General features: G+C 43.1%; 1 protein-coding gene across 1 annotated transcript; it reads right to left on the bottom strand.

The window, feature by feature from the left end:
* Positions 1–2,069: 2,069 nt before the first annotated feature.
* Positions 2,070–11,766, bottom strand: KCNV1 (potassium voltage-gated channel modifier subfamily V member 1). Its single transcript, XM_072851169.1, has 4 exons — positions 11,745–11,766; positions 11,012–11,524; positions 8,692–9,218; positions 2,070–2,581 (listed from the first exon to the last, which is right to left on the bottom strand). The coding sequence occupies exons 2-4, from the start codon at positions 11,491–11,493 to the stop codon at positions 2,070–2,072; spliced, it is 1,521 nt and encodes a 506-aa protein (XP_072707270.1). The 5' UTR covers positions 11,494–11,524; positions 11,745–11,766.
* Positions 11,767–12,153: the final 387 nt, after the last annotated feature.

Raw genomic sequence — 12,153 nt, 5'->3', positions numbered from 1 at the left:
CCAACTGCATTTCCTTTCTCAAACAGAGATCAGATGCTGTACAAGAAAGCACAAAAGACATTACAAAACAGCCTTCCCACAATGAAAGCTTCTTCCTAATTCTCTATAATTAGAATGACTTTTGAATGAGAAACAGCCTGTACAATTTGTGCAGCCTGAGAGACTTCCTGCTCCTAGGAGCTATGACATAACAACCTAGAGTGGGCCGCATCAAAACTTCCCCTGCAGAATTAATTTTGTCTCCTGGACATCAGCGGGAGTTTTGTGGTGGATTCATAGAGCATTTGGGCAGAGGGGAACAATGACACACTTTGCTCTCTGTGTAACACAGACCATGACGCTAACCTACAAATTTTCACACCTAGACTATTTCTGGTGGAGCAAGACACACTCTTTTGGTCTCCAGTGTTTTCCCTTGGCTTCATTCTGATCCTGGTGCCAGCTGCATGTGCTGCATTGGTCCCAAATCCAAATGCTGACTGATGCCAGCTGACAAGTCAGAAGAAGTTTCATGCTGAAATGCTACTCAGTTTGCATCAAGGTGGGAGCCTTTGAAAATTTCGCTTGCTGTATTATGTTTACACCACCATTTATAAGGAACGGGAGGAAAACACACTGTTGTTTCAAAACAAGTATTATTCAATGTTTATTAAAAGCAGGTTATTTCACCCATTCATATATCCTCAAAGGCAGTTTAAGCCTTCTAGATACAGAAATACCTTATAAAATTAAATAATCCACAGTTAATAGATGTTTCGTTTTAGTGAGTATGTTGAAATAATGTCAAGTATAAATAATGATTGTATTTATATTGCCCAAAAGAAATGTGAAATGAGAGATGTTTGTGATTTTTTTAATTTCACCTACTAATTGAGTTATATGCATACTGTGGCAATGTCATAGTCTAGGACAGTGAAATTATATTAAAGAAAAGCTTTGTTTGCTAAGAATGATATTGGGCCACTGGAGACGTAAGTGGTGGGAAACTTGACTGAAAACACCTTTGATTATTTTAATTTTGTACTTTGATTACTGCATTAGACTAAGCATCCAGTCCAACAAGTGCTTATTTTTCCTTTGGAACAAAAGATTTTGATGAAGAATTTTTCTAATAATGGGTCAGTGAAGATTATTAATTTTTTAAAAAATCTGGCCCACTTGGAATACCTACTGATTTTATTAGGAGATAGAGAAATGAGTAGCTTGTTATCTTTTACCATTTCTGTTTCTTCTGATATCCGCTAGTGACTTTACTTGAGCACAAAAACTGCTTAGCTGCACAAATAAGGTATGGGAATCAAAACACACAGAGAAGGCATAGTTCAAACTAAGCTTGTAAATGCTGCAAACGCTGTATTAGCTCCTGCAACTTCTAGAGCAACTGCAGAGGATGCTCTACAGCATGGCACCTATTTCAGGACTATTTTATACTTTGCTGCAGATCTTGCATCTGCTTAATACTTTCACCTATCTCCTGATACCCACCATGTATCTGGTAGCCCTTTGCTTGTCTTCAGATGAGGAAATTCTCCCCCTCCAGGGTCTAGTAACCTCTTTTTCATGCAAATGGAGTAGAAGATGGGGATAAGACAGGGGGTCAAGATGAAGCTCATTATAGGAATCTCATCGTAAATTTATTCAACATTTCACTCCCTTCGACTTCCTTTTTCAGATTTTCTCAATGTCTTTAACTTCTGTTCTTCCAATGCAAATACAAATCTTACAGTTCTTTAAAATTCAAAACACCATAGCAATTTGGGCTAAGACTTTATTACTCTACATTAGCAAGGACATAAGATTCACAGACAAGTGTTTGCATCACTGTTTTACTTTGATGGACACATTATTTCCCCTCTCACGCACCATGATCCAGTTCTGCAAGCAGGTTTCAGAGCCCCTTGAGAGACTCCATATTATGAATTCTGCCTTTTGTATACAGTGGTTATCTCAGTACGTAAAACTCCAGCTGGGAAAGAAAATACACTATGTGCCAAATAATAAAAAAGAGATGCTTAATACTACACTTTTGTAGTAGTCTATTTGCTATACAAGGCTAAATAACTTAAAAGTCAAAACCAAAAATCATCTGCTCCACTACTCCTTGTACTTGCTCTCTCTCTGCTTTTTAACCGTAACATGTCCATGACACTGCGTGCATATATGTCTCGCAAATTAACATTGATATTAGAGTCGCTGGATGAGTTCTTAATGAGTTTCCTTAAAGCTTCATGCTGCCGAAGAGCAGCTTCTTTTATCTTCAGTGTAAAGTAACAGGCAGAAAACCGGTCATTTATTATAGCTATTGGCAAAGCCAAAACCAGTATTCCTGATAGTATACACATAAAGGCCACTATCTTACCAATGGTAGTGTCTGGTCTAATGTCACCATAACCAACAGTTGTCATGGAAGTTGTTGCCCACCACCAAGCACCAGGTACGCTTGTGAAAGTTGTACCTGGCACGCCTTGCTCAACAAAGTACTCCACAGTGGAAAATATAGAGATTCCTACAGAGAGGAAAAGCAGCAGAAGGCCAACCTCCTCGTAGCACTGTGCGATAGTCATCCCAAGAGACCTCAAGCCTGAAAGACAAAAAATGCTGTCAGAAGGCTGATTCACGTAGCTGTCATCATAACTTTGCAAAACATCTCTTATTTGAAGGCTGACTGCCTTATGTTTTTCTTTGACTGCTAGTGAACATGCCTTAAGAAAAAGGGGTGCTGCTCTCAACATTACTAGGAAAACAGGATTTAAAGAAATAGATTAAAATGTTAGATTTAACGACTGACATCATCTCTGTTTCCTTAATACAGAGCATAGAAATTTGCCTCATTACTTACCATTTGAACTACGTATGCATATGATTTAGAAAAACTAACCAATCTTGATTTAGTAATTGGCTATAACAGAAAATCTAGCACAATTTCTAATAAGTTATCTAAATAACCATTAAAAAACACACTAAAAGCACCTGCTCCCTACTTCCAGTCTGAATGTGCCAAGCTCCTATTTTCCAGCCATCGTCATACTTTTTCTCTTGGACCAAGCAACCCTTAGTTACCAAATTGGTGTTCCCAGGTGGGTGCTTAGAGCCCAATTCAGTCACTCAGTAACTTTTTCTTTGTTAAATGACTGTTTTCAATCCTTTTATAGTTCTCATAGCCTCTCTTCGACCCCTCTTTCCCACCCAAAACCTATCAATATCTTTATCTGTAGACATCAAAACAAATACAGTGTTCCAGCAGCAGGTGCATTTGTGCCAAAACTGGAGATAGCAAAGCCTCCCAGTGCAAACATGGTATTTTCCTGTTAATTCACCAATGTACCACATCAGTCCTATTGCCTGTGAGCTGCACAGGGAGCTCGTGTGCAGCTGACCGCTCTCCGTACCCCCCCACATTCCTTTTAGAGCTGCTGCCTCAAGGCTAGACTGTCTGACAAAGCAAGCAGGAAAGTAAATCCAATAACAGTGCAATGGATAAACGTTGCACACATAAACAGAGAAGGAAGATAACAGGGTACCAACTCTGCTGAGACACATGGGAGACTGAAATTATCTTTTCAATCACAAGTGATTTTGGATGTTTTTTTAATACTGTTCTTTAAAAACATACTATGTTTTCTTTAATAAATGCGAAAAACACAATGCTTATGAATTACCATTCATGGGCTACACTTCTATCTAAACCAGTGCTTGCAAAATAGCTTATTGGAGCTCTGCCTCTGCTTGCAGACTTCATATGTTCATCAGGGTTACAAGCAATTCGATTTGCTTTTTTTTCCTTAATCTCAAACTACAAGATGTTAACATTTCTTCTTGCTTTTGGGTCTTTCTTTTCCCCTTCAGGTCTAATGGGTTTTAAAGGTTTTGTTTATGTACAGCACTGGAGTTTGTAGGGAGTGTTTCCTTTTTCAATGTTTTCTTCTACAAACTCCAGTTAAGGACTTGCCCATATCCAGGTTTTATATTACTATAACTATGATCTGTTGGTTAGAATGTTTATTACAATGATACAGTTTAAATCTGCAACACAAGGGGAATACAATATATCAGTGTAATCTTTTCTCTGTTAATATGACTGCCTCCACATTTTGAAAATGCACTAAGATAAGCAGTGTAAAAGCTGTGTGAGACAATTGCAAGGATCCAGAGCAAACTCTCATCTTCCAAGGAAGTTACTATCATCAATTGCCCTGTAAAACTTCCTACTGAACAAGGTAGAAGAATAAGTCCTTTCAGGTGACCTAGGAAGAAGGTACTCCAATTCAAAATTGCCTCCATAGCACTTCTTTTCAAAGCATAAATGAGTACTGTAAAAGCCAGGGTCTGCCCCTTATGATGGATCCTGAGAGTACTATAACTAAAAAACAGTGCAACTCTTGCATAAACCAGGTTGAAATAAGGAGGAACAAGGCAGTGACTGCTAACTCTTTGTATCACATTGATAACACATTCAGTAAAATATTTTTCCTATATTTATTTATTCTGACTATTAAGGAGTCTGATTTTTTTTTTTTTTAGTATTCTTTGTTCCATTATCCTCATCTAAAACAAAGGTACTGAAAAACTGCAGAAGGTGCAGAAGAGTGTAACAGAAATGATTCAGTGTCTGGAAAAACAGAGCTCAAGCTGTCTCAGTTATTAAAAAGAAAAACAGGTATTGAAGAGTTATCTTGGTTATCATAAAGGTTATAAAAATTTATTATCATAAATAATAACTAAAGAACTCTTTAATTTGTTAAAGTCAAAGCAAAAAACCCCCTGAGAAACTGCAACAGTGCCTGGACCTTGAAATGAAAAAAAAAAAAATCTAATTAATTCGGTGAGAGTATGTAATCACTAGAATGAATTATCAGTGAAATGATGGTTCTCCATCTCTTCATGTCTTCGGATGAAGTCAGAAGACATTTTTAGACGAATCCATGAATCAGACAACTTACTGGACTCTACAGTTCATTCCTAAGTGGGAATCAGTTGGTGTATTCAAAAGAATAATATATTCTGCTATATTATATTGTAACTTTTTAAAATGTCTCTAAGCCCTAGCACACAGCCAAGCTAGGGCTGTTCCAGCACAGGCACCTCAGCAAGTCCTATGACTTCCCATGAGAACTCCTTGCCAGGAGCTGTAACAGCTGAGTTACTCGTGCTGGAAGGTGCTGGAACAGAACTGGCGTGGGGCAGGCGAGCAGCCCCAGCCCTGGGGCCAGCAGGAGGAAGGGGAGGCGTTTCTGCCATGCAGATTAAGTTCCATTTCTCTGTTGATCGAAGGGACCTGGCAATACAAGCTGATGTTCAGGAGCTTCAGTTTACACACAGCATTTAAATCATCCTAAATTTTTGGCATTAAAAGTGCTGAAGTTTTGCTTTTTCATGTATCTAGAGGCATCTCATCCTAACATACGCTACAGCCTTCTCTCAAACATATGCCTATTGCCATCAGAAGATGCTCGCATCCTACTTCTCCTCGAGGAGTCAGTCTGTAAGTGCTTCCCAGAGGAGGACCAGCAAGGTTTCACACAAAACATGGTCCCAGAAGGAAGCCAATAGCTGAGGAGCATCAGAGAACATGCAAAATGCAGGTTCAGTTCTCACCTGTTCTTGCAGCCACTCAGATTCATAATTTTGGTATCTCAGAGGAGTGGTCTCACCTTCTAGCTATACATTTTCTGGGTAGAGGTACTACCAATTTCTCAGTTGCTCCTTGATGAAATACAGCACTTTGCAAAGTAATTACACACTCACTCCAGTCTAGCTCCAGCGTTTCTAGGCATCACATCCCTTCTATTAGCTGGGTTCAGCTTTCAAAGGGGCAGAAAGAATTCTTCCATTTCTTTTTCTGTCCCTTCCCCACACAAAGGGTTAATCTGTCATTTCTTTAAAAATGAAGCGAAAAAAAGAATTGATTTTATGTTTTTTCCTAACTCATTTCTGCCCCTGACAGCAGAGCCAGGCTGCAGTTGGGATCCCATCTTTGCTATGGGTCTGCACAGTGCTACAGAGATGCTCTCCTTGTGATTGTGATCACCCCTCCTTAGTGAAAGAGGAGTTGCTGCCTGCAGCCAGGAATTTTCTCATCTCTTCTGATCTTGCACTCCTCTTACCGCACAAAGCAGGTGAGGAGTGCATGAAGCTTTGTCTGGTCTGAGAGTGCGGGAGTCAGAGAGAAGCTTTACTGGGAGGTGGCTTTAAGCTGCCAGATCCAGGGCAAGAGAGCAGAATTGTCGTGAGTGCCATCCCTAAACACTGAGAATTTTTTCAGGACTGCCTAGGTACATGCAAGGAGGATGGTCTTTGTGTACGGTACTTATGGGGTTCATCTTATATTAGCAGCTGTGGTTAAGGATGTGTTTAGAAGCACATTAACAAAACTCTCTTCTGCTACATACCTCTAGTGGTCAGAAATAGGGCTTCAGATCTGCGAGTGTATGTTTCTATCGTGATTTATTAGGGCTATGTTTTGTCTTAGTAGCAGCATCTCCTCTAACAGAAGATTGAAACAGTGGATTTCTACATTTAAATTATACAGATTTGATTTAGTCTTCTGGGCCTAAGTGGGCAGCAACTCTGAACTACCAAAGAAGCAAGCACAGCGACGGTAATGCTGCTCTGGATGGTTTAAGTAGATACGTATGTTGCTGCTTGTATTTTGAAACTGGTACTTTGGTTCTAGTAGAAAGATGATAGCTCACTTCCAGATTAGGAGACTAGATTTTGATATAATTAATTCACTTCCACCTAACATGGAATTACTAAACGCTTAATGGCACTCAATATTGTGATATAAACTGTGGTAATATTTTAATTAATTTAAGAATAAATAGAGACAAAAGTTTAGACCATGCCTGCAAGATATTATACCCGAAGTTGACAGTTATTATACAAGTGTCTGAAGCACCTGGTTTCAAGTTGATAGAAAAAGCCTTAGAACTGAGTTTCATGGATTCATTCTGTAACAGTAAAATGCAATAAACTGGAAATTTATATCTAGAATCAACATACTTTTGGATCACTATTTTGTTATTCAGCACATAAGTGGCTTGATGAGTTAAAATCTTTTTCTTATTTTCAAAATACACTTAGAGAGGAATGCATTCACATTACAGCTACAATCAAAAGTGGGTAGCAGCCTTTCTTGCAAAAAACCCCCACCAAACCCTGCAAAAATTATAATGAAGCAAAGCAAACTCATTGACAGACTGCATCATTACAAGCTTCCTCTCAACTGCTTTCTAAGGGGCAGTTATACATCAGTATAGGCATAATCTAGGGTAGGTGAGTAAGATTAAGATGCTTCCCAAAGCACTATGATTATTCTTAGTAGCATTAAAGCTACTCCCTGCCATTGGCAGGCAGGTTCACTGCCCTTCAGTGGGAACAAAAATAGACACATTCTGCTGCTGCGAGCACACTATAATGCCTGCTGGAGTCGGGCCAGTTCACAAAGACCGTGGAGATGGCTCTCCAAGAAAGAGAGGCATCAACCCATTCCTGCTCCATGGCAGGAAATCCTGGAAGGGTACGTTGAGTGCCATGTAAGAATGACCACCACCATCTTCAGAACAGGTTAATATTGCAGGACAGAGACCATGATATACTATTAGAATCTGAGTTTTCAAAGCTCCAAGTGTTGGATTAACATTTCTCCTGTCAAATTCAGTGCCATATTCAGCACTGATTTAAGTGGGAATATAATTAAATCACTTTGAAAATGCCGAGCACTGGACAACATCATGGCATGGGGAGGGCATGGCAGGAGTAAGGCTTTTACTCTTTCATATATCCAGGCACGCAAATGTCATGAAGTACTAATAAAAATAGGGTAAACACAAGGGAAAACGCAACACCTTCCAATCATTTCCAGCTTCCTCTGATAAATTCCCACTGGAAAATGTTACCTTTTATGCCTTCCCTTCACTACTCAGAAAGAGTGAACAAAAATGTTCTCAGAAGTGCATTTCACCTTCCACCTCACCCTGCCTGCTGTTCATCCATCCGTCCGCTGACCTGTCAGAAGTGCTTGCACACCAAGGGCCCCACACCGATGGGTGAATGCTGACTGAACCTGACACTGCTGCTCTGAGCTGCACCTAGCCCCCAGCTGTGCTTACATACCGCATAGGTATCAGTGTGTTCAACAGGGCCAGAGCGCCCCTCAACCCACTGCCTGGTAAGATTCAGTTTTAACAGTTTTCTTGAAATATTCTCTATCCTGGTTGTTTTCAGGATCTACGATGTAGACAAAATCATGATATATTTCTTTGTATATAGTTCTTAACAAAACAAATTGTGACAGGTAATTATAAGCTGTCATTAATGGGCTTTGATAATACAAAAAGTGTGGCTCAACGATCTCTGCTTCTTCTCTTGCTTCATCCCTAACCAAATCAAGTCAAATATGCATTGTTAATGACTGTGAATGATTTACAGTATGCTACTTTGGGGCTTGTTTTTGTAAATATTATGTGCAAACAATATACACTGGCTTTATGAAGAAATAAAATTTATTGGAGAAGGCCCCTGCCACTCAATTATCAATTTCCAAAAGTAAGATTTTCACAAGGCATTACTGATAACATTAGATTGGGTGAAAAGCTTAGGCAGAAATGCACACAAGATGGGAAACTGTGCCCAGGAACAACTGTTGTAGGCAGCAAAAACAAGAAGTACCACTGCCATGGCCAAAAGTACCTGTTGAATGTCTTCCCAGCTTCAGCATCCGCAGGGCTCTGAGCAGTCTCAGGACTTGGACAATGCGCCCCACGTTCTCCAGTTCTTGGGAGCTCTCCCCACCACACAGGCTCTCCACCAGCAGGGTGATGTAGAAAGGTAAAATAGCAAGGAGGTCTATGATGTTTGCCACGCTCCTTAGGAAGCGACATCGATCCCGTGCACACAGGAACCTCAGAACAAACTCCACAGTGAACCACGCAATGCACAGGTACTCGAGGGCATCCAGTAGCGGTGGTGCCAGCCAGCTTAGCTCTACCGAAATCAAAGCCATGTTGGCAATGGACACAACAACAAAAGCCATGGACAGAGTGCCAAAAGTCCTGGCTGCTGCAGAGGAGCCAGGCTTTTCCAAAACTTCCCAAAGTTTCTGTCTGACACTGGGACAGAGGCTACCAGAAAAGTCCTCTTCCTCATCTTGGGCATCCAGTTCTTCTGCATCTTTCTTGATGTCTAAGGCTTCACTCAGCTCCTTCCTCCTGAAGTACCTGCCCAGAAGCCCCCCGCAAAGAGATTTTTAATACCAATATGCATATGTTTTTCTTATCCTCTACCACGTGAGGCATAAGAATACACATCAAAGTATACCTTACGTGAGCTCAGAAAACCCTGATGTCAAGCATATGGTTGATGATTTTATTAACTGAGACCCTGCAGCATGTTTCTATTAACGTGGTATTTCTACTCCCTCATTTCACATAAGTGACAGTTTGTATGTGCAGAGTAATTTTATTCTGATAGCATGCCATTTGTATGGATCATGTTGACTACAGTAGGATCTGCTGCATGACTAACATGGATTCTTGTAAGCAATCCTGTGGCACAACCAGACCCTCTGTTTCTAAATAGTCCTCAATTTTATTAATTATATTGCATTTTTATTACATTGGTGTGTACCTGCAATACCAAAAGGGAAGGCATAATAAAAGCCATGCAGTTCATGGATGAAGTTCTGATCAACACGCACTAAGATGACAAGTTATCTTACTTTCTTTAAATATACGGGTCCTCACACAACAAAGTGCACAAGCATCTGTGCTGAGTAAAACTTGCAGATTGTAAATGCATAGTTGAGTGTTTTGTTAGAGCAAGCTTATATTTACAGAACAGTTCCACGAAACAAAAACACTCCTAAAGTACACAACCCCCCTCCTTTTCTTTCATATCTGTATTTCTCTACTGCTGCAAATCTCAAGCGTTAGACAAAGGGGCTATGCAATTTTGCCTTAATTTGATACACAGTTACTCCTGCATATGCCAAAGAGGTCTGTAGCTCCTTGTACCACCAAAGAAGTAGGAGCTTTCTGTTACACCTACCAGGAAAGGAAGAAAGGGATGAAAACTAGGATCCAACTCTCCCAGCTGCAGAACTGGACCATGCTAGGGTAGGATAACTCTAGTATCCTTTTGGGGTGGGGTTGCTTCTTTGTTTCTTTCTAATAATTTTGCTTTAGATAAATAGCAGTTATACTCTTTAGAGAATTCACTTCTTCAGTACTAACAAACAAACCAGTAACACTGAAAATGGTCAAAAAAATAAAATTAACTGCAAATAGAATTAACAGAAATGTCCTGGGGGTGGTTCAGTCGAAACCCACCTCGTTCCTGAGCTGCCTGTTACAATTTGTCTCCAGTGAGCCATGTTCCCGCTGTTGCTGCCCCCTCCCTGTAAGCTGCTATATCCATGTGCGATGCTTCCCATCACGGCTCCTCCTGGAGCCATGCCACCCACACTCAGCCTGGCAGGTGACCACCCCCTCTTCTGCCTCTCCAGCTTGGATCTGGAGATTGTCCAGAATAAAAAGTGTGGGGTGGGGAGGCTCCAAACCCTCCCAGCACCATGCCTGACTCCACATCCAATCCCTCTAACTAGGATGACCCCAGACTGGATGACTGAAAGGACATCTCTCCTTTCACAACCTTTTTCATCTCCGGCATTGTCCCTTTCAAACATTTTGAGCTCCCAGGGCCAGTCCAAAGCCTCTACAGGACAACCCAGATCCTGCTCCTGTTAGGGTCACTGTCTTGACCCCGCTGCCAACCTGTCCCTCAGCAAAGGCCAACAGTGACCTCACCCAACACATCTCCAACTTCCTACACTCATCCACCTCTAGAGTAGGATTCAGGGCTGAACTCATCCAGCTTGGGCACGCTTTTCCCAATGCTCTGCTACCTCACCTACCCCCACTGTGGGATCTCTCACCTGAGCGTCCCTACACGTAAGTCAATGCTGAGCCCACCCCGCCCACAAGCCTGCATGCCACGTCTTCCCACAACTCACCGGTCTCTGCAGCAGGAATCAATGCTGAGCTCATCCAAACCCCAGTACTGGATCTCTTGCAGGAAGGAGAGTGCACAAAGCTGCTCCATCACATGCAGCCTCCCTGTCTGGTAGTAATTCAGGATGTAGTGAAACGCCTGTGAGCTCCGGTCAAAGAAATATTCATTCTCCACGAGGTTGGCATCATCACAAAGCTCAAGGAGGCCAGAGGCCACATCCCGGGCAGCAGAGACCACTACGGCCAGTTTGCCAAGACGGGTGTCAGGGTAGCAAGACAAAGTTTGCTGGGACATCACAAAGCGGCTACCTCCTACGTTGATAGTAAAGCAATCCAAGGAGGGAATGACCTTCTGGAGCAGGGGCCCCTGCTCTTCCTCACTAGAGAAAACACTAGAGTCCAGGGAGCCCAGGGACGTGCTACTCCCTGGTTCCTCCAGGGATGCTTGGGAAGAAAGAGACGTGCAGCAGGGAGGCGACTTCATCCTGTAGCTGCCAGCAGCAGCCCACACTCTCCTGGATCGAAAACACAACAAAGCTGCAGAGAAGACTGCCCTGCCGGGGGGCGGCCGGGCCACACTAGAAACGTATCGCCTTGCTTTGGCTACTGTCCCAGGGACACCTCACCGTCCCCACTTCCTCCGAGCGATGCCTCCATCTGAGACGGAGGTCAGGCAGGGTGTTGAACAGCCCAACACTGCCTACACCTGTGAGGATACGGAAGGAAGAACGGTACCTGAGACGTTCACCTCCTGCCGTCTGCGCCGGCAGCCGTCGGGAAGCGCCCGGCACCATCTGCCCGCGACGGCCCCTCCGCTTCAGCGTTCATCTCCAGCCGCTGGGTCGAGGGTGGAGGGCGGAGGAAAGCAGCCAGGACAACACAACACGGAGCACCGGCTTCAGCGGGTCTCCGGGCAGCCAGGAGCCGCCCCGACAGCATCCGAGGGGCTGCGCCGCTGCCCAGCCGCGCCCCGCGCCCGCCCCGGCCCCACAGCTCCGTCCTCGGCCCCGGGGCACGCTCCCCTGCCCGCCCCGCGGCAGCCCCGCGATCGCACTTCGCCCGCAGCCGCTGCCGAAGTCGTCGCCGCCGCCGGGGCAGCCGCCGCGCACCGGGCGTCTCGGCGCGGCTGCCTCCCCCTCGGCCA

The sequence above is a fragment of the Ciconia boyciana genome, chromosome 2 (genome assembly GCF_034638445.1).
Source record: "Ciconia boyciana chromosome 2, ASM3463844v1, whole genome shotgun sequence".
Lineage (NCBI taxonomy): Eukaryota > Metazoa > Chordata > Aves > Ciconiiformes > Ciconiidae > Ciconia > Ciconia boyciana.
This window is presented reverse-complemented; position numbering and strand designations above follow the sequence as displayed.